The 23,804-nt window shown below is 36.7% G+C and overlaps 1 protein-coding gene across 4 annotated transcripts in view; it reads left to right on the top strand.

Moving 5' to 3' along the window:
• The window catches only part of STPG2 (sperm tail PG-rich repeat containing 2), a 530,653-nt gene that overhangs the window by 122,833 nt on the left and 384,016 nt on the right, over window positions 1-23,804 (top strand). For all 4 annotated transcript variants that reach the window (XM_073891996.1, XM_073891998.1, XM_073891995.1 and 1 more), the window contains exons 9-10: window positions 4,674-4,833; window positions 20,115-20,275. In XM_073891996.1, the coding sequence (XP_073748097.1) occupies window positions 4,674-4,833; window positions 20,115-20,275 (321 nt within the window). The remainder of the gene's footprint in view (window positions 1-4,673; window positions 4,834-20,114; window positions 20,276-23,804) is intronic.

Genomic DNA, 23,804 nt, shown 5'->3' with positions numbered 1-23,804 from the left:
TAGTGTCCTTCTGTGTCTCTAACTAGGGTCTTTAGTTTAAAATCTAATTTGTCTGATATAAGAATTGCTACCCCAGCTTTCTTTTGAGGTCCGCTGGCATGGAAGATGGATCTCCATCCCTTCACTTTCAGTCTGGATGTATCTTTAGGTTCAAAATGAGTCTCTTGTAGACAGCATATGGATGGGTCCTGTCTTTTTATCCAGTCTGCAACCCTGTGCCGTTTTATGGGAGCATTTAGGCCATTCACACTGAGAGCGATTATTGAAAGATATGAATTTATTGTCATCATGTTGCCTGTGATGACCTTGTTTTTATAGATTGTCCCTGTAAATTTCTGTTGTATATCATTCTTGGGGTCTTTCTCCTTTTATAGAACCCCCTTTAATATTTCTTACAGGGCCGGCTTAGTGGTCACATATTCTTTCACTTTCTACTGGTCTTGGAAGCTCTGCATCTCTCCATCCATTGTAAATGACAGCCTTACCAGATAAAGTATTCTTGGCTGCATGTTCTTCTCGTTTAGTACCCTGAATATGTCTTGCCAGGCCTTTCTGGCTTGCCAGGTCTCTGTGGATAGGGCTGACGTTATTCTGATGTTTCTCCCTCTGTACGTAAGGAATCTCTTCCCCCTAACTTCCCTTAAGATGGTTTCCTTGCTTCTAAGATTTGCGAGTTTTACTATTACATGCCGGGGTGTTGGCCTGTTTTCCTTGATCTTGGGAGGGGTCCTCTCTGCCTCTAGGACACGAATGTTTGTTTCATTGCCCAGATGAGGGAAGTTCTCAGCTACGATTTGCTCAAATATATCTTCTAGTCCTCTCTCTCTCTCTACCCTTTCTGGGATCCCAATAATTCTGACATTGGAACGCTTCATGGTGTCACTTATTTCTCTGATTCTATTTTCATGGATTCTGAGTTGTTTTTCCCTGGCCTCCTCTTTTCCCTTTTTATCTATTAAATGGTCTTCCAGGTCACTAATTCGTTCTTCTGCCTCACTTACCCTAGCTGTTAGATTATCTAGATTATTGGATGTCACTGATGGCATTTTTAAGTTCTGCCAATTCAGCTTTCATTTCTGCCCTTAAAGACTCTATGTTGCCATTAATTGATTTCTCCATTCTAGCTATTGTCTTCACAATTGCTAGCCCAAATTCCATCTCCGACATCTTGGTTATATCTGAATCTACTTGTAAATCTGTGGCATAAGTCATAACCTCTGAGTCTTTCCTATTTTGGGGGTTCTTCTTCCTAGTCATTCTATTGATGGGTAGTTGAGGGAATGTACAGAGTCCAAATTATTGACCATAATCCAAGCAAGATGCACCTGTTTTCTAGGTACCTTAGGGTTGCTGGCCTCTTGTTTTCCCAGCCTGTCTTCTGGAGGGGGGCCTGCCACACTGTCATTCAGGCATCCCTGTTTGGGCAGATTTGCTCTGCCCCCTGTGGTGGGGATGGGCTCAGTGGAAACCAGTTTTTTGGGGCTTTTGTTCTCTGGTGGCTTTCCCTGGCATCTTTCTGCGTCTCTTTAGAGAGTCAGAGCAGAAGATTCCAACTCTCTGCCTCAGAGCAGAGGGATCGCAGTCTGTTCTTCAGTGAGCTCTCTAGGCCACACTCTCTCCATTTCTGTCTGTGCTGCTATAAACTGCAGTGTCCTGGGTTGTGCACCCCTCAGCAGCGCTCCCAGTCCTCGCCTCCGGGTCGGGGCTCATCTCTGCCCTTTGTGCTTCTAAAACCGCCAGCCACCCCCAGTTTGCACATGCGGCCCCGCTGCTCTGGTTTCCATGGGGGGTCTGCCCTAAAGTCCTTTCCCCGCCACTACCGATCTGCGAGTCTGTGCCCCATTCCCAGCGGGGGAGGCTATCGCTCACCAGTGGTGTAGGATCCCCATGGCCAGGCTCCCCCCTGCTGCCGTTTGTCCTCTGCTATCTGCCCGCAGAATCATGGCCCCCTGCTTTGTACTTCAAAACCAACCACCTGCGATATTCTGTTTGTAGAGTTCCAGATCTTCGTACATCTCAGGCTGATTTCACGGGTGTTCAGAGTGGTCTGGTAGATATCCAGCTCAATTCCAGGGACCAGTTGGAATAGGGTCCCCTACTCCTCTGCCCTCTTTTCCTCAAAAGCCTTTGAGTATACTTTTTTAAAAAAGATTTTATTTATTTATTCGGCAGAGAGAGACACAGCGAGAGAGGAAACACAAGCAGGGGGAGTGGGAGAGGGAGAAGCAGGCTTCCCGCTGAGCAGGGAGCCCGATGCGGGGCTCGATCCCAGGACCCTGGGATCATGACCTGAGCCCAGAGCAGATGCTTAACGACTGAGCCACCCAGGCGCCCCTTGAGTATACTTTTTAAGTATATTATATATTAACATATATATTTGTCTTTCAGAAGCATGTCAATGTTCCATATATTCAAAAATAAAAATAAATAGAAAAGAATGGGAAGGCTTAAACAGAAACCCTAAAACTGAAAGTGAATAGAAACAAATGTACCACTGTATTCTAAGTGAATACGTTTAGCCATGTTGAAGAGGGGGAAAGAATAATCCAGACTACCCCACAGTATTTGACTACATCAGTCTTGGATAGGAAGGAGTTGGAGGGGATAGTGAGTGCAAGAATTACAAACAATTTCTGAATTCTTTTTAGGAGGTTGGTTTGTTATAATGGTATGGGTGACGGAATAATGAAACTATTTTAGATGTATTACACTGAGCAAAAAAGTCAATGTTGTAAACTAGGGTTTTCACTTGGAAGAGGGTACATACAAATATGGATTAAGGGAGTTGAAAAAGGACCTTGTATGATAGATTTGAATTGAAAGTTTGATGTGAATTCATGATTCCTAAATTATATATGTGTATGTATCTTTATGAGTATTTGTGTGTATAGATATAGGTATAGGTATAGTTGTAGATAGTATAGATATATATCCCAGCTTGCTAAATAAGCCAAGAAGCAGGGACTGGGCAAAGTAGGTGGAAGATGAACCTGTAACATATTATGTCACAAAATAAGAAAAGTCTCAACAACAACAAAAAAGATGACGGCATATCATAGGGACATATGAACCAACTTAGAGGGCTCCCTACTGGTACAACAACAACAAAAACAACAACAACAAAAAACCACAGTAATTAATTATAAATAGTTAAAAATGGTATTCATATTTCCATATGGATTGGAAATACATAAATAGGTATATAAATCATGAAATGAATAATTGGGGGAGAAAAGAGGGCTCTTGCTTACAGTAGAATGTTGAGTGCTTACTGGTAAATGTAGAGGGAATATTCAATTTTATAAAATTAAAATGACCACTGTGGTTCAAGGACATCATGTACCTCTACATATGATACTCTTGAGAAAGTCACATCACCTATTTAGTATGCTGTCCAGGAATGCATAACCTGAATATAATCATGAGGAAGCATCAGAGAAGTCCCAACTAATAATGGTTTTATTATACAAAAATGGGGTGCTATATTCTTCCAAAGTCATAGAACACAGAGGAAGGTTGTAGAAATGTTCCTATATTAAAGGAGGCTAAAAGCAATATCTAAACCTAGATTAATTATATGCTTGAAGGGGAAAAATGCAGTAGAGGCATTATGAGATCAACTGACAGATTTGGAAGATGAATAGTTGATTAGATAAAAATATTATATCATTGATACATTTATTGAAGTTGATAACTGTGCTTCAGATATGTAAAAAAAAAATCCATACTTTTAGTAAATATACACCAAAATATTAAGGGGTAAAGGGTCATGACATATACAACTTTCCATTAAATGGTTCTATATATATGCTGCATGCTTGTGTGTGTGTGTGTGTGTGTGTAGAGACACACACACAGGGAGACACAGAGAGGAAGGAATAGACGTACTGAAAGAAAGAGAAAGAAGCAGAGTGTGGCCAAATGAAAAAAGCAATTGGCATAACATTAACAATGTGTGAATCTGGGTAAACATTATATAATACATGTATTTTCTTAATTATTTTTATTCATGCAAATTTTTTCTGTAAATTTGAAATTAATTCCAAATAAAAAGTTAAAAAATATACAATGCTATACTTCATGATTTCAGTTATATATGTATGTATATATATATCTAATATTAAGTTAAATATTATAAGTTTATAATAAACATAAATTTATAAGTTTAATATTATAAGCTAAACCAGATTTATGTATCTCTTGAATCTAAGATTTTTTTCTTAAGATATTTAATGATATTGTTGAGTTAATTGAATATATATATCAAGGAACTTTGTCAATTTGTATTAATATTATTCCCTAAAAGAAACCATGTTACATCATATAGTTTTTTATTTATTATCTTAACTTGCAGAATAATTTAAATGTGAAGATTGTCCATACATTATCATCCAGAATCTCATCTTGAGATAATTTCCTTCAAAATGTCTATTTGGCTTAGTAAAGTACGTAATGCATTACTGTATTAATATATATATGATCTTACTAAAAGCTATATATTTTATGTTTTGATAGGTACAAGATCTTAATTCGTCTGTATTTTTTCACTCCATTAATAAATAAATTAAACTCCAGATGTTATATTAAGTAAGAAGGCAGCTTTTAACTCATGAAATATCAAAATGTACTATGTAGTACATTTCTCATTGGCATATTTTCTTGTTCTTTACCAGAGATTTGTACCTATGAAATCAATCACTCCAGCTCCTGGCACATATAATGAATCTCGAACTGCTTTCAATTCCTTGAAGAAAACACCAATACTGAAAAGTACTCCATTTGGTCAAAGTGCTGCTCGATTCACACAGGACTTCAGGACAGAGGAAATGCCAGGTTAGTAATTAATCTATGTAGTTATATAACTTAATATTCTTGACAAGATGGATGTACCAAAAAGCACAATTCTTTTTGTTCTGTGGTTTGTGTTGTCATTTTAAGTCACATTTTTAAAAGTATTGACTATACACTAAACACAGATAGATTAAAAATAATGTATAATTTTAGTAAGATTTCAATTTAACAGGTCACATATCTTAATGGTAATTTTCTATTGTTTTCCTTTATTCAGTAAATTTCCTAATTTCTCTTTATGGGTGAACATATATATCAACTGTGTGGTCACTGCCAGTATTTTAACTTATGAAATGCACTTTTGTTAAAATTTTATTTTGGGGATAGCCTAAAACATATTCTAGTATTCTCACTGGATATTTTAGTATACAGAACTAAGAATCCAGCACAAAAATAACTTATATAAATGTTAACGTATAGTTATGTGTTGCTGCATAACAAACTTGGTGGCTTAAAAACACAGAGTTTTCTTTTGTATCTTACTATTTTGTGGGATGGCTGGAAGGCAGAGCTCAGATAAGACTGTCATTCAGAGTTCATACATAGCTTCAGCATTGCTGTTCCAGGGTAGTTGGTCTTTTAATTTGGTAGCTCAGGACTCTATAGGACCTGGCAGGATGGTACAAGTCTTATTTCCTAATGTCAGAAATCCCACATTCTGTTTGTTAATCAGGTTACTCAGGGCAGCACATGTTGGACAGAAGAGCATGACACTTCATCTCTCAATGACATAGATAGCAAAGAATTTTTGGCCATTTTAATTTACTATAGACTACCCTTGGCCCACAAAACATTTACAGTTGTCCTAAATGCCTTCCCCAGGCCTCCAAAGTCTCATGTAATTATGGTGTAATCTTGAAGTCCAGTATTTTGTTATCTAAGACCTGTATCGCTATAGGTGAGAATTGTCGGGTGTGATACTTTAGATTAGCTTCTTGAGTATGACTTCTCTCTGTCAGAAGAGCTATGAACTAAAGACACACATTATCTGCCTCACACATCCCAAAACACAGCAATGGGAGAAAGATAGGATAATCATACTATTATCCTATATAATGCTCCTATTCAGAAAAGAGAGAACTAGAGGCCCATAACAGTCATAGGCCTATAACAACTATGAAATCCAACCAGGCACATATTGTAATTTCCTTGATTAGGGCCCAGTTGGGCTCCCTTGGAATGATTTTCCAAGGTCCTTTGTTCTGCCTTTGGGCTCTTGGTTCCATCTTTTGAAACATCCTTTCTTTTCTATAAGAAATAGGCTGTGTTTCTGGCTGCCTAACTTGTTTACACCAATCTCCACCCCATGTGCTTTGGCAGGACTGCCTTTCTCAGTCAAGCTTGCTTCAGTCCCAGCACAACAGGCCCCTCCCCCAAAAGGTCAAGTCCCTCCCCCCAGAAGCCCCTGCCCACACAATATTTCCTGACCAGAGAGTTCTACAGGGCTTCATTTCTGGCAGAGTTGGTATCAGGTCTCATTTCACAAGCAGATTAGAGTACACCTAGTTAAAACTCACCACATTCAGTCCAGGGACCAAACACTGCCCACAGAAGGCAGGGAGAGCCTCTAGAGACAACTGGCCTGAAGATAGAGCAGCCAAAACACAATAGCAGAGTGCATGCAGCATGCCTGGAGACATTCCGTGAAGCACTACACCCTGGGCACTACATGACCTCTTCTTCATAAGGCTGTTACTTTCAGGAGCAGGAGACATAATTGGCTTTTCTAATGGAGAAGGCAGAGACTTAGACAAAATGCCAAGACAGAGGAATTTATTCCAAATGAAAGAAGAGATAAGGACACGGCTAGAGATCTAAGCAAAACAGATACAAGTAACATGCCTGATGGAGAATTTAAAGTAACAATCATAATGATACTCACTGAGCTTGAGAAAAAAATAGAAGATATTAGTGAGACCCTTACTACAGAGATAAAAGAGTTAAGAAAGAATCAATCAGAGATGAAGAATACAATAAACGAGATTAGAAATGGGTTTGATACAATTAACAACAGGCCAGAAGAAGCAGAGGAATGATTAGTGACTTAGAAGACAAAATAATGGAAAATAATGAAGCTGAACAAAAAGAGAGAAACAATAATTATGGGACATGAGAGTAGACTTAGGGAACTCATGACTCCAACAGATGTAATAACATTCATATTACAGAAGTCCCAGAAGAAGGAGAGAGAAAAGGGAGCAGAAAATTTATTTCAGGAAATAATAGCAGAAGACTTCCCTAGTCTGAGGAAGGAAACAAGATATCCAGATCCAGGAGGCACGGAAAACTCCCATCAAAATCAACAAAAGTGGGTCCACTCCAAGACATATTGTAATTAAATTTGCAAAATATAGTGATAAAGAAACAATCTGAAGAGCAGCAAGACAAAGGAAGTTCTTAATTTACTCGGGAAGACCTTTAAGGCTAGCTGGAGATTTCTCAACAGAATCTTGTGGAGAAACATTTATCATGCAAATGGATGTCAAAAGGAAGCCAGAGTGGCAATACTTATATTGGATAAACTATATTTTATTTATTTATTTTAAAGATTTATTTATTCATTTAAGAGAGAGAGAGAACGAGAGCATGGGGAGGAAGAACAGAGGGAAAGGGAGAGAGAAACTCAAGCAGATTCCATGCTGATTGTGGAGCCCAACATGGGACTCAATCTCACAACCCTGAGATCACGACCTAAGCCAAAGTCAGGAGTTGGATGCTTAACTGACTGTGCAACCCCGGTGCCCCCAAACTAGACTTTAAAATAAATACTTTAAAAAGAGACAAAGAAAGGCATTATATAACCACAAAGGGGTTAATACAACAAGACATAACAATTGTAAATATTTATGTACCCAACATGGGAGCACCCAAATATATAAAAAATTAACAAACATAAAGAAACTAATTGATAATATAATAATAGTAGGGGACTTTAACACCCCATTGACATTAATAGACAAATCATCTAAGTAGAAAATAACAAGGCCACAATAGCTTTGAATGACACACTGGGCCAGATGGACTTAACAGATATATTCAGAACATTCCATCCTAGATGCACTTAATAGATGTATTTAGAACATTCCATCCTAAAACAGCAGAATACATATTCTTTTCAAGTGTACACGGAAGATTCTCCAGAATAGATCACATATTAGGTCATAAAACAGACCTCAACAAATACAAAAAGATTGAATTCATACCATGTACCTTTTATGACCACAACACTATGAAACTAGAAGTCAACCATAAGAAAAAATCTGGAAAGACCAAAAATACATGGAGGTTAAACAACATGCTACTAAACCTTGAATGGGTCAACCAGGAAATCAAAGAAATCAAAAAAGACATGGAAACAAATGAAAATGAAAGCACAATGGTCAAAACCTTTGGAATACAGCAAAAGTGGTCCAAAGAGGGAAGTATATGGCAATGCAGGCTTACCTCAAGAAGCAATAAAAAAATCCCAAAGTAGGCTGTGTTTGCAGTTGGAGCTTTCTCCTATAGAAGATGAGGGATCTATAGCCACTTTTCATTTTGCACTGTTGTTGTCTCTTTCTTTTCAGGTTTGTATAATTCCCTTTAAAAACTATTTTGTAAGTATCTTATTGTATTGACTTAGAATCAAATACCTGGACAAAAGCCACACTCAAATGTATTTCTTAGGAAAACCTTTGTCTACTTTGGGTCACCTTTGGTGCTGCTGTGTTTCGATATTCTTAGATTCTTAGGAGCATTATTATTATTTTAGCCAAGAGGGTCTATGACATATGGCCTTAAAATTCTTAGAAGCCTTTTCTTTAACTGAAAGATTCTATGACGTACCATCTTAAATCTTTCTGAGGTCTTAACAAAGGGTCTTACAGTCATATCCTGGATTTGGTTTTTGATCTTAGGCCATTTCTTGCTTTGAGAGCTTTTTGCTATATGTAGAGATGGAATGACAAGAAGTTTTACTTTCAACCCCAGAAAATTTTGATTTCTTTCATTTCTTATAAATTCTCCTTGAAAACAACTGTTTGAACTCCTATCTTTCTTTTTTTAAATTTTTTATTGTTATGTTAATCACCATACATTACATCATTAGTTCTTGATGTAGTGTTCCATGATTCATTGTTTGTGCATAACACCCAGTGCTCCACGCAGAACGTGCCCTCTTTAATACCCATCACCAGGCTAACCCATTCCCCCTCCCTCCTCCCCTCTAGAACCCTCAGTTTGTTTTTCAGAGTCCATCGTCTCTCATGGTTCGTCTCCCCCTCCGACTTACTCCCCTTCATTCTTCCCCTCCTGCTATCTTCTTCTTTTTTTTTTCTTAACATATGTTGCATTATTTGTTTCAGAAGTACAGATCTGTGATTCAAAAGTCTTGCACAATTCACAGCGCTCACCATAGCACATACCGTAACCAATGTCTATCACCCAGCCACCCCATCCCTCCCACCCCCACCACTCCAGCAACACTCAGTTTGTTTCCTGAGATTAAGAATTCCTCATATCAGTGAGATGATATGATACATGTCTTTCTCTGATTGACTTATTTCACTCAGCATAACACCCTCCAGTTCCATACACGTCGTTGCAAATGGCAAGATCTCATTCCTTTTGATGGCTGCATAATATTCCATTGTGTATATATACCACCTCTTCTTTATCCATTCATCTGTCTATGGACATCTTGGCTCTTTTCACAGTTTGGCTATTGTGGACATTGCTGCTATAAACATTGGGGTGCACGTACCCCTTCAGATCCCTACATTTGTATCTTTGTGGTAAATACCCAGTAGTACAATTGCTGGATCGTACGGTAGCTCTATTTTCAACTGTTTCAGGAACCTCCATACTGTTTTCCAGAGTGGATGCACCAGCTTGCATTCCCACCAACAGTGTAGGAGGATTCCCCTTTCTCCGCATCCCCGCCAACATCTGTCGTTTCCTGACTTGTTAATTTTAGCCATTCTGACGGGTGTGAGTTGGTATCTCATTGAGGTTTTGATTTGGATTTCCCTGATGCCGAGCGATGTTGAGCACTTTTTCATGTGTCTGTTGGCCATTTGGATGTCTTCTTTGGAAAAATGTCTGTTTATGTCTTCTGCCCATTTCTTGATTGGATCATTTGTTCTTTGGGTGTTGAGTTTGATAAGTTCTTTATAGATTTTGGATACTAGCCCTTTATCTGATATGTCATTTGCAAATATTTTCTCCCATTCTGTCGGTTGTCTTTTGGTTTTGTGGACTGTTTCTTTTGCTGTGCAAAAGCTTTTTATCTTGATGAAATCCCAATATGAACTCCTATCTTTCTTTCCATACCTTCGCACACATGGCTAAAAACAACTAGTTGGTACTTTTGATATTCAGCCTGGAAACTTTCTTAGCTAGAAACTATTTATTATTTTCTTCATTATCTCAAGCATTAGTTTTGTTAAAATCTCTGCCATTACATTATATCTCCAGCCTCCAATAACATTTTCCTCCTGTCCTTTAAGCTATCACCAACTGTCCTCTCATGTCACTTTCTCTAAGTCTTGAGTTGTTCTAGCTTCTGACCCATTGCCTGATCTCAAGCAATTGCTATAAGTTTTGTTATGGTAATTTGTTATGGTAAGTCTATACTGGTACAAAATTATTTACTACTCATGCCATTGAGAAGTTGAGTCTTATTCCTCTCCATTCCAATCTTGGTTAGTCTGGTGTCTTTTTTGACCAATAGCATGCAGTGGAAGTGATATTTTAGCACTTCTTAGGCAAAGTCCTGAACTTTACCGTATATACCTGGGCCTGTTGAAACAGTTGGTTTTGGAGTCCTGAGCCTCTGTGAAGTCTAAGTATTCTAAGACTGCAACTCTGGAGAGGTCATGTGTAGGTGCTTGGCACTATCCCAGCTGAGCCTAGCTGAGTAGTGTTTCTCATGAATCTGAAATCCAAAGTATTTCTAAAATATGAACTTATTGACTGGCCCAACTGCCTTAGGATTAGATCTTATTTTCAATATTGTGGTCTACTGTATTATGAATAAGGTATTATAAATTCCCCAAAAGTTTATTTGTGAAGGATACAGTTAAATTATGATGACCCTTCCAATCTAATCCTGAATCTTACATATTTTAAGAATTAGAATGGCCTCATGGAACTTCAATTTTTTTCTGTGTAGATATTAATATGCAGTAATAAATTGGACCCATCAATCAGTTCTAGAACATACTTACAGGTTGCTTTTAGAAGGTAACCCTAAACTCTCTAGTTCTGGGGTTCCTGGGCATTTCTATACTTACTGATTAGAAAAATGAATGTGAAAGACCTCTAATGTGAGTGAATTACATAATCAGGATGGCTTTTCGAATCAGATGCTTAACAAGGTACTACTTGTGATATATATACTTTTGAGTGAGGTCCCTATATTTAAGCACTTAAGCTGTAATGTGTTCTGTTGTCTTCTCCTACCTGAAGAGAGACAGATCTCAAATACTTGTCAAATACTTAAATGGTGGTCCAAATAGTTTTTATTATACTTTCTATTTACCTTTTTTTCTAAACTTTACCAGTGGAGGAATGTTTGAAGATTGCTGAAATAAGACATTAGCATTTAGGTTTTCTAAGAGTTGGCACAAGAGAATTTTTGATAGAGATTTTTGAGAAATAGATATTAGAACTGGAATATTTGAAAAATTGGGAAGAGTTTATGGGTAGCTTCTTTGAGAAAAACCTTCTATTTGACTGTGTATGATGATTTGATCACTTTTAATCCAGAAAGCACCTAAAGTATCTCTAGCCTCATACTGCTCAAAGTGCGCTTTTGTCAACTGTTTGTTTCCTACCTACAATGAGAAAGAAGATTGTACCAAAATGTAAATCAACACAATCCTTCCTTTATGGAGAAAGACTAGTTACAAAATGCTTAGTGAGGGGGGAAGAGCAAGATGGGGGAAGAGTAGGAGACCTAAATTTCATCTGGTCCCAGGAATTTAGCTAGATAGTTATCAAACCATTCTGAACACCTACAAACTCAACAGGAGATCAAAAAAAAGAATAGCAGTAATCCTATGAACAGAGAAGTGACTACTTTCTGGAAGGTAGGACATGTGGAGAAGTGCATCTGAGGTGATATTTGAGAAGATAGACTTCAGGGGGAGGGAGCCTCTGTCAGCTGGCTATCAGCAAGTGATAGAGCAGCAGAGCACAAAATCAGAACTTTTAGAAGTCTGCTCCACTGAGGGATGTCATTCCAGTGGCTAAGTGGGGAGTGGAACCCTTGCTGGGACAGTGTGGTCTCAGGACCCTGGGGTCATAGGAAGACCAGAGATGCCTGAGTGTGGCGGAGCTCTCAGGTATCAGAGCGGGGAACCTGGCAGCAAAGATGGAGCCAAGGAGTAGGCTCTCAGCTAAGGGTTGCCATAAACTGTGATCCGCAGCACAGTCGGGCCACTACTCTTCAAGCAGGGACCCAACAAGTGGCAGATCCAGGGAGACTCCCCTTCCTCCCCTAGGAGGAGTGGCACGGGAGCGCAACAGAGGAATCTGCTGGGTTTGGAGTCTAAAAACGGGGTCGTGTGCCAGAGATAGAAATGCTTGGTCACAGGCCGCTGAGCATGGAGTGTGCCAGAGACCAGGGAGACAAGAGTGATTGACTGCTTTTCTCTGAGGGTGCACTGAAGAGTGGGGGCCCTGAGTTTTTGGCTCCTCTGGGGCCGGAAATTGGGAGGCCCCCATTTTCATTCTCGTCCTCTAAAGCTGTATGGAAAGCTTTCAGGGAACAAAAGCTCCCGAGAGCAAACCCAAGCAGATTACTTAGCCTGGCTTCTGGCAAGGGTGGTGCAATTCCACCTCAGGCAAAGACATTTGAGGATCACTGCAACAAGCCCCTCTCCCAGAAGATCAGTAAGAACATCCAGCCAAGACCAAGTTTACCAATCAATGAGAAGGGCAAACCCCCAGAACTAGGGGAATACAGCACATGGAATTCATGGCTTTTTCCCCATGATTCTTTAGTCTTTCAAAGTTAATTTTTTAAATTTATTTTTTTCTTTTTCTATTTTTTTTGCAATTTTCTTCTTTCCTTTTCAACCAACATATTTTATCAATTCATTTTTTAAAACCTTTTTTAATTTTCACTTTTACAGTCATAGTCTATCCCTTCATTGTATTTAACCTTATTTTTTGTATATGTATAAGTTTTTCTTTCTTTAAAATTTTGGGATATGGTTTCTTGTAACAGACCAAAATATAACCTAATCTAGTGTATGGCTTTGTTCTAGTCCTCTGCCTGATCACATTCTCTCCTTTTTAATTTTTTTTTTATTTTCTTTTTTTTTAAACCAACTTCTTATCAATTCCTTTTTTAAAACCTTTTTTTTAGGGGTGCTGGGGTGGCTCAATCATTAAGCATCTGCCTTTGCCTCAGGTCATGAGCCCTGCATTGGGCTCCCTGCTTGGCGGGAAGCCTGCTTCTCCCTCTCCCACTCCCCCCTGCTTGTGTTCCCTCTCTTGCAGTATCTCTCTCTGTCAAATAAATAAATAGAAAATCTTTTAAAAAAAAATCACTCAATCACTCTTGTCTCCCTGGTCTCCGGCGCACTCTGTGCTCACCTGCCTGTGACTGAGCATTTCTATCTCTGGCATACGACCCCATTTTTAGATTCCAAACCCAGCAGATTCCTGTGGTGCACTCCTGTGCCATTCCTCCTGGGGGAGGAAGGGGAGTCTCCCTGGATCTGCCGCTTGTTGGGTCCCTGCTTGAAGAGTTCAGAATGATGATTATAAAGATACTGGCTGGGCTTGAAAAAAGCATACAAGATACTACAGAATCCCTTTCTGGAAAAATAAAAGAACTAAAATTTAACCAAGTCGAAATTAAAAAGGCTATTAATGAGGTGCAATCAAAAATGGAGGCTCTAACTGCTAGGATAAATGAGACAGAAGAGAGAATTAGTTGTATAAAAGACCAAGTGATGGAGAATAAAGAAGCTGAGAAAAAGAGAGATAAACAACTACTGGATCAGGAGGGGAGAATTTGAGCTATAAGTGATACCATAAGGTGAAACAATATTAGAATAACTGGGATCCCAGAGAAGAAGAAAGAGAGGGGGGCAGACTGTATATTGGAGCAAATTATAGCACTGATCTTCCCTAATTTGGGGAAGGAAACAGGCATCAAAATCCAGGAAGCACAGAGAATTCCCCTCAAAATCAATAAAAATAGGTCAACACCCCGACATCTAATAATAAAACTTACAAGTCTTGAGACAAAAAGAAAATCCTGAAAGCAGCTTGGGACAAGAGGTCTGTAACCTACAATGGTAGAAACATTAGATTGGCAGCAGACCTATCCACAGGGACCTGGCAGGCCAGAAAGGACTGGCATGATATATTCAGGGCACAAAACAAGAAAAATCTGCAGCCAAGAATACTATATCCAGCTAGGCTGTCACTGAAAATAGAAGGAGAGAGAAAAAACTTCCAGAACAACGAAAACTAAAGGAATTTGCGAATACCAAACCAGCCCTACAAGAAATATTGAAAGGGGTCCTCTAAGCAAAGAAAGAGCCTAAAAGTAACATAGACCAGAAAGGAACAGAGACAATATACAGTAACAGTTACCTTGCAGGCAATACAAGGGCAGTAAATTCATATCTTTCAATAGTTACCCTGAATGTAAATGGCCTAAATGCCCCAATCAAGAGACACAGGGTATCAGATAGGATAACAAGACCCATCGATATGCTGTCTGCAAGAGACTCATTTTAGACCCAAAGACACCTCCAGATTGAAAGTGATGGGGTGGAAAACGATTTACCATGCTAATGGACATCAAAAGAAAGCTGGGGTGGCAATCCTTATGTCAGACAAATTAGATTTTAAACCAAAGACTATAATAAGAGATGAGGAAGGACACTACATCATACTTAAAGGGTCTATCCAACAAGAAGATCTAACAATTGTAAATATCTATGCCCCTAACATGGGAGCAGCCAATTATATAAGCCAGTTAATAACAAAATCAAAGAAACACATCAACAACAATACAATAATAGTAGGGGACTTTAACACCCCCCTTATGGAAATGGACAGATCATCTAAGCAAAAGATCAACAAGGAAATAAAGGCTTTAAATGACACACTGGACCAGATGGACTTCACAGGTGTATTCAGAACATTCGATCCCAAAGAAACAGAATACACAATCTTCTCTAGTGCCCATGGAACATTCTCCAGAATAGATCACATCCTGGGTCACAAATCAGGTCTCAACCGGTACCAAAAGATGAGGATCATGCCCTGCATATTTTTGGACCACAATTCTTTGAAACTAGAACTCAATCACAAGAGGAAAGTTGGAAAGAACTCAAATACATGGAGGCTAAAGAGCATCCCACTAAAGAATGAATGGGTCAACCAGGAAATTAAAGAATTTAAAAAATTCATGGAAACCAATGAAAATGAAAACACAACTGTTCAAAATCTTTGGGATGCAGCAAAGGCAGTCCTAAGAGAAAATTATATAGCCGTACAAGCCTTTCTCAAGAAACAAGAAAGTTCTCAGATACACAACCTAAACCTACACCTAAAGGAGCTGGAGAAAGAACAGCAAATAAAGCCTAAACCCAGCAAGAGAAGAGAAATAATAAATCAATGAAATAGAAACCAAAAGAACAGTGGAACAGATCAATGAAACTAGGAGCTGGTTCTTTGAAAGAATTAATAAGATTGATAAATCCCTGGCCAGACTTATGAAAAAGAAAAGAAAAACGACCCAAATAAATAAAATCATGAATGAAGGAGGAGAGATCACAACGCACACCAAAGAAATACAAACAATCATAAGAACGTATTGTGAGCAACTATATGCCAGCAAATTAGATCATCTGGAAGAAATGGATGCATTCCTAGAGATGTATAATTTACCGAAACTGAACCAGGAAGAAATAGAAAACCTGAACAGACCCCTAACCACTAAGGAAATTAAATCAGTAATCAAAAATCTCCCAACAAACAAGAGCCCAGGGCCAGATGGCTTCCCAGGGGGATTCTACCAAACATTTAAAGAAGAATTAATACCTATTCCTCTGAAACTGTTCCAAAAAATAGAAATGGAAGGAAAACTTCCAAACTCATTTTATGAGGCCAGCATTACCTTGATTCCAAAACCAAAGACTGTATCAAAAAGGAGAACTATAGCCCAATATCCCTGATGAACATGGATGTTAAAATTCTCAGCAAAATACTACCCAGTAGGATCCAACAGTACATTAAGAGGATTATTCACCATGACCAGGTGGGATTTATTCCTGGGCTACAAGGTTGGTTCAACATCCGCAAATCAATCAATGTGATACAATACATTAATAAAAGAAAGAACAAGAACCATATGATCCTCTCAGTAGATGCAGAAAAGCATTTGACAAAGTACAGCATCCTTTCCTGATTAAAACTCTTCAGAGTGTAGGGATAGAGGGTACATACCTCAATATCAGAAAAGCCATCTATGAAAAACCCACGGTGAATATCATACTCAATGGGGAAAAACTGCGAGCTTTTCCACTAAGGTCAGAAACATGGCAGGGATGTCCACTATCACCACTGCTGTTCAACATAGTACTAGAATTCCTAGCCTCAGCAGTCAGACAACAAAAAGAAATAAAAGGCAGCTGAATTGGCAAAGAAGTCAAACATTCACTCTTTGCAGATGATATGATACTTTATGTGGAAAACCCAAAAGACTCCATCCCCAAAACTGCTAGAACTCATACAGGAATTCAGTAAAGAGGCAGGATATAAAATCAATGCACAGAAATACACCAACAACAGGATAGAAGAGAAATTAAGGAGTCAATCCCATTTATAATTGCACCGAAAACCATAAGATACCTAGGAATGAATCTAACCAAAGAGGCAAAGGATTTGTACTCAGAAAACTATAGAATATTCATGAAGGAAATTGAGGAAGATACAAAGAAATGTAAAAACGTTTCATGCTGATTGATTGGAAGAACAGATATTGTGAAAATATCTATGCTACCTAGAGCAATCTACACATTTAATGCAATCCCTATCAAAATACCATGAATTTTTTTCAAAGAAATGGAACAAATAATCCTAAAATTTGTATGGAACCAGAAAAGACCCCAAATAGCCAGAGAAATTTTGAAAAAGAAAACCAAAGCTGGTGGCATCAGAATTCTAGACTTCAAGTCATATTACAAAGCTGTAATCATCAAGATAGTATGGTACTGGCACAAAAACAGACACATAGATCAATGGAACAGAATAGAGAGCCCAGAAATAGACCCTCAACTCTATGGTCAACTAATGTTCGACAAAGCAGGAAAGAATGTCCAATGGAAAAAAGACAATCTCTTCAACAAATGGTGTTGGGAAAATTTGACAACCACATGCAGAAGAATGAAATTGGACCATTTCCTTTCACAACACACAAAAGTGGACTCAAAATGGATGAACGACCTAAATGTGAGAACGGACCCCATCCAAATTCTTCAGGAGAACACAGGCAGCAACCTCTTTGACCTTAGCCACAGCAACTTCTTCCTAGACACATCACTAAAGGCAAGGGAAGCAAGGGCAAAAATGAACTATTGGGACTTCATCAAGATAAAAGCATAAGCATACAGTCAACAAAACCAAAACACAACCGACAGAATGGGAGAAGATATTTGCAAATGACATACCAGATAAAGGGCTAGTATCCAAAATCTATAAAGAACTTATCAAACTCAACACCCAAAGAACAAAGAATCCAATCAGGAAATGGGCAGAAGACATGAACAGACATTTCTCCAAAGAAGGCATCCAAATGGCACAGACACATGATAAAGTGCTTAACATCACTCGGCATCAGCGAAATCCAAATCACAACCTCAATGAGATGTCACATCACACCAGTCAGAATGGCTAAAATTAACAAGTCAGGAAATGACAGATGTTGGTGAGGATGCGGAGAAAGGGGAACCCTCCTACACTGTTGGTGGGAATGCAAGCTGGTGCAGCCACTCTGGAAACAGTATGGAGGTTCTTCAAAAAGTTGAAAATAGAGCTAACGTATGACCCAGCAATTGCACTACTGGGTATACCCCAAAGATACAAATGTAGTGATCCGAAGGGGCATGTGCACCACAATGTTTATAGCAACAATGTCCACAATAGCCAAACTATGGAAAGAGCCGAGATACCCTTCCATAAACGAATAAAAAAGGAAATAAAGCCTTTAAATGACACACTGGATCATAAAAAAGATGTATATATATACAATGGAATATTATGCAGCCATCACAAAACACAAAATCTTGCAATTTGCAATGATGTGTTTGGAACTAGAAGGTATTATGCTAAGCGAAATAAGTCAATCAGAGGACAATTATCATATGGTCTCATATGAGGAATTTGAGAAACAAGACAGAGGATCATAGGGGAAGGGAGGGAAAAATGAAACAAGGTGAAATTGGAGAGGGAGACAAACTATAAGAGACTCTTAATCTCAGGAAACAAACAAACAAAGCAATCTCAGGTTGCTGGAGTGGAGGGGAGTGAGAGGGATGGGGTGGCTGGGTGATGGACATTGGGGAGCGTATGTGCTATGGTGAGCGCTGTGAATTATGTAAGGCTGATGAATCACAGACCTGTGCCCCTGAAACAAATAATACATTATATGTTAATAAAAAAAGTGTTTAGTGAAATAGTCAATTTACATTTAATTGTAAGTTTCTTTTCTTGTGGATTGTTCTTGGACAAGCAACAGCCCACAGACCACATTTTGAGTAGCCTGATCTTAGTCAATTTCTGTATCTTCAGACATGGAACTTGTAGCCCAGAAAAACAAATGAGAACTTATGTTTTTAACTATTTAGTTGTAGAGCTAATTTAGTAGAATTAGTAGATTATAACTTGAGTATAAGCAAGTTAAGTGTTCTTTCAAGTATATATTGCATTTTATGGATGGATATTGCTGCTTACTGGAACTGATTTTTTAATATTACTGAAATATAAAACATATGTACAAACATAAAAAGATACAAAATATAAAATTTGTTTCAAATATTCACTCAGATTGCCACTGTAGAAAATATTCCTGGTTATAAGTGTGTCCTGAAAGGTAAAAGGCAAAAATAAGGTAACTGCTGTGATAGGAATATTGGATGATAGGTGATTTTTTTCCAAAGTGATTTTTTAAACTCTGTACTCTTATTTATTATATTTCTCTTAGAATATGCTATCTATAATATTTATAAACTTCAATAAATATGCTTGGAGAGCTATATAAATAAGATTTTAATAATTTCCAAAAGTTAATTTGGTTCAGTTTTCTACATAAGTTTTAGTTCAATTCTTATAATTGTAAGGAAAAACTTTCCATATTTTTCAAAATCTTTTTTTTTTTTAGTTTAGGATTCATTCCATTGCCAAATTAATTTTTAATGTTGCTACATCAACTCTTTAATACTTTTTGGCATCAAGAATTCCTTCCTTCCTCCCTTCCTTTCTTCCCTCCCTCCCTCCCTCCCTCCCTCTCTCTCTCTCTCTCTCTCTCTTTCTTTCTCTTTCTTTCTTTCTTTCTTTCTTTCTTTCTTTCTTTCTTTCTTTCTTTCTTTCTTTCTTTCTTTCTTTCTTTGTTTCTTTCTTTCTTTCTTCTTTATTGAGGTATAATTTATACAATAAAATAATTCATTTAAGTGTACAGTTTGATGAGTTTCGGTAAATGGATGTAGTCAGGTAACCACCACTAAAATTAAATTTTGGCAATTTCCATCATTTTAAAAATGCTCTCTCATTCCACTCTGCAGTTAGTCTCCACCCATTCCAGGCTACTGTCTCTGTCACTATGATATTTCATTTTCTGGAATTTCATATAAATAGAATCATATGTTTTTCAGGATTTTGTCTATCTTCTTTCACTTGGTATCATGTTTTTGAGGTTGATTCATATTATTGCATTTATATTTCCTTTTTATTGCTGAGTGGTAATTTTGTTGTTTGGGTATAGCACTTTTTTTTTTTTTATTCACCAGCTTATGAACATTTAGTTTTTTTTCATTTTTCTTGGGAAAAAAGCTAGGACTAGAATTTCTGGGTCATATAATAAGTATATGTTTAACTTTATAAGAATTTGACAAATTATTTCTCTAAATGTCATACCATTTTACATTCCTGCCAGCAATATAGGAGAGTTCTGTCTAAAAAAATTTACTTAAAGTTACTCAGTTAAAAAAAATTAAAAACATGTTTATTCTTACCTATGGTATTCCTCATGACTTTAGGTCCTGGGTTTTATAATATCCTAAACAATACTATAATCGACAACTTTAGCAATACCTGCTTGATGAAACAAAAGAAAAGTGCATTTGGTTCTTCTGTTCCTCGGACCCTCTTCCTGGTTCAGAAAGAAGGTTTTACTGCTCCTGGTCCTGCTGATTATCAGGTAATTTGTGAATACCAAAATAATATTCTTTATATCTAATACCAAGGCATAGGGCTTAAAAATTACATGTAGCATATATGCCTCATTATTTTAAGCCATGCTATTATTATTATTTTTTTAAGATTTTACTTATTTATTTGAGAGAGAGAGAGACTGAGAGAGAGCATGGGAAGGAGCACAGGCAGAGGGACAAGCAGACTCTGTCCTGAGTGCAGAGCCCAACATGGGGCTCAGTCTCATGACCCTGAGGTCAGGACCTGAGCTAAAACTAAGAGTCAGATGCTTAACCGACTGAGCCACCCAGGCATTCCAAGCCATACTATTATTATAGAAATAATTTTATGTGGTAATTTATGGCATAAGTATAAACGTTAATTTGGTTCTCAACTATGTTTGTAATTTCTTTTCAAAAGATGGATCTTATTTATTTCTTTGAGGATCTCATATGTATTTCTCTAAATATGTATCTTCATTTTGAAATTGCTCCACTACAAAAAATAAAATAAAACTGCTCCACTATTTTCTGAAAGTAATTTAGGTCTCCTTTAAATGCTTTTTGTGGTTTTATAATTTTTGTGTAGAGGTCTTATACATCTTTATTAGATTTATTCCTTGGTATTTAGTATTTCATGTTTTTTAGTTCTAATGGTACCTTTTAAATATTTTCATTGTTTAGCTTTCTGCTATTGGTATAAAGAAATGTAATAGTCTTTATTAAAGATTTGCTTTACCAATGATCCATACTTCTTGCTAAATTAAATGATTAATTCTACTAATTTATTATTAGTTTTAAAAAAATTTCCTCAAGCACAATTGTGCCACCTGTGAATGACAGTTTATATTTTTTCTCCAGGTGTTTCATCTTTTACATATTTTTTTGCTTTACTAGACTTCTGTGTCTCAGAACAAATCTCAATAATATTCATAGGAATTAAAAAATATCCAATATTTAAGAAGATAAAATTCAGAGTGTGACATCCAATAAAAAAAATTAGTAGGTATGCAAAGAAGCAGGAAAATATAACCTAGAATCAGGAAAATAAAAACAATCAATAGAAAAAGACCAGAAATTACAGAGATGATAGAATTAGTAGATAAAGACATTAAGCAGTTATTTTAACTATATTCCACATGTTTAAGAAGGTAGGGGAAAGATTGAACATATCGAGTAGAGAAATGGTACAAATAAAAAGACACAAATTGAAGTTCTAGAGATAGCAAATATAACATTTTTTAAAAAAGTACACAGTCATTAACAACAGATTAGAAGGTTCAGAAGAAAAGATTTGTGAACCCTAAGACACTGGTAGAAACTATCTGAAATGAAATAGTGAGAAAAAGGACAAAAATAGTGAATAAAGTATCAATGAACTCTAAGTCAATTTGAAGTGGCCTAATATGTGTGTAGTTAGCATCCTTGAAGGAAGAGAAAAAGTGCAGGGGCATAAAAAATATTTTAAGAAATAATGGCTGAAAATTTCTAAACTTTGATAAGAACTAAATACCCATTTATCCATGAAGCTCAACAAGACTGCAACACAAAAGACATTAAAGAAACTATGCCAAGGCATATTATAACCAAACTGACTAGAATGGTTAAAAAAAATTATTAAAAGCAGCCAGAGAAAAAGGATACATAGCATTGGGGAACAAAGTTAAAAATGACAGTATATTTCTTATTGGAAATGATGTAAGTCAGAAGACAGCAGTGCAATATTTTTAAGTATTAAAACAGTTGTCAACCTGTAATTCTATAGTAGGCTAAAATATCTTTCAAAAGGGAGAATAAAATGAAGACCTTTATATATATATAAAAGCTGAAATATTCATCCCTCAAAGACCTGCATTAAGAGAAATATTAAAGGAAGTCTTCCAGGCAGAGGAAAATGTTACCAGATGGAATCTTGATCTATATAAACTAATACAGAGTATCAAAGGTGATAACTATGTGAGTAGATATTAAAAGCTTTTGTTGGATTTCTCATTTTATTGAAAGCAGAATGTCGTACATGTTTTTGATTTACTGATAATTTACTTTCACAAAAGGTAGAGGAAGCTATGGGAGGAACTCCTGTCTTAGCTTAATTTTGACTTAATAAAGGAGAACTAATGAAATAGAAGGGAAGTATCGTTTGCAAATAGTGATCATGTTATTTTACAGTTTAGAATTGTCAAAGAAGAGATTCTGGACATGGTTAGATATGTATAAGGAAATTAGATAATCCCTATTTCAAAATGATCAGCAGATAAGAAATGTTCTTAAGATCAGAGACTCTAACAGTGAAACTAACCTAAAAGTGTTGACAGGAAAATAACTCATGAGTAAAATTCTGAAAATGCAGTTTTGCTATACATTAAACTTTTTAGAAGACATTTTTAAAAGGACATTGTAATATATGTGTATATATTATTCTTTCTCCTAAAGAATTTGAGAAGTTTAAAAGAATGTACATATGGAAAAGTAAAAGTAGCTAACAATAACAAAAAATATAGATGGAACAGATAGATATTTTATAGGTAGAATATAAATAGAAGTTAAACATTGGGGAAGTTTGAACATAGTTGTCAAATCATAAAAGGACATGTACAAAACAGTGGAAACATGGTATCTGTCCTATAGTAGACACTCGGGAAATTATAACTGAATAAATGAATATGAGAGAGAAGCATAGAACTGTACTCCAGGAAGCTTAAAGAGAAGGAAAATTTATTGTAAAAAATACTACAGAAAATTAAAATTAGTTTGTGTAAGTTTGGTTTGGCAAAAAAAAAAAAAAACAAAACTAAAAAAACTCTGTAGGGGTGGGGTAGATGAAATGGGGATAGTAGAGCCACTGAAATGCTGAATTGGATTTGTCTTTCCTATCAGAGAAAATTATTTTCAACCCAGAAAGTGGAACACACATGGTTTATAGGAAATTGAATCCTAAGATGTTTATGGTGGTAATATAAGAATACCTTAGTGCAATGAAGTTAAATTTGTAAGTCATTTTTGCACAGGGTGCTAATCTTCTCTGTGTTGTTCCGGTTTTAGTATATGAGCTGCCAAAGTTATCACTCTAGTGCTTTAAATTAGTTAAAAACTTCAGATATAGCTGAAATAGATCTCATTGTAATGAAAGAACAGCTGTAAATCATTATCTGTAATCTCTGGGAGTTGCTTAAGGTTTGTAAGCATAAAAGAAAAATGGAGTAAATAAAGGCTTTTCTTATTTAAACAAAAATTAAAATTTCACTGAGATTTTATGAAATTCTTACAAAATATTTTATTTATATATATTCTAATGAGGTAAAAAATGATAACATTAAATTTACTACCTTAATCATGTTTAAGTGCTGATATAAATATATTTGAAATGTATCACTCTCACCACTATTCAACAGTACTAGAAGTCCTAGCAACAGCAATCAGACAACAAAAAGAAATAAAAGGTATTCAAATTGGCAAAGAAGTCAGACTCTCTCTTTTCGCAGATGACATGATACTTTATGTGGAAAACCCAAAAGACTCCACCCCCAAATTACTAGA

This window comes from Callorhinus ursinus, unplaced genomic scaffold (assembly GCF_003265705.2).
Source record: "Callorhinus ursinus isolate GAN/ISIS: 27379988/994484 unplaced genomic scaffold, GSC_fseal_2.0 scaffold4, whole genome shotgun sequence".
Classification (NCBI taxonomy): Eukaryota; Metazoa; Chordata; class Mammalia; order Carnivora; family Otariidae; genus Callorhinus; species Callorhinus ursinus.
The sequence above is the reverse complement of the archived record's forward strand: the minus strand, read 5'-3'. Positions and strand labels throughout refer to the sequence as shown.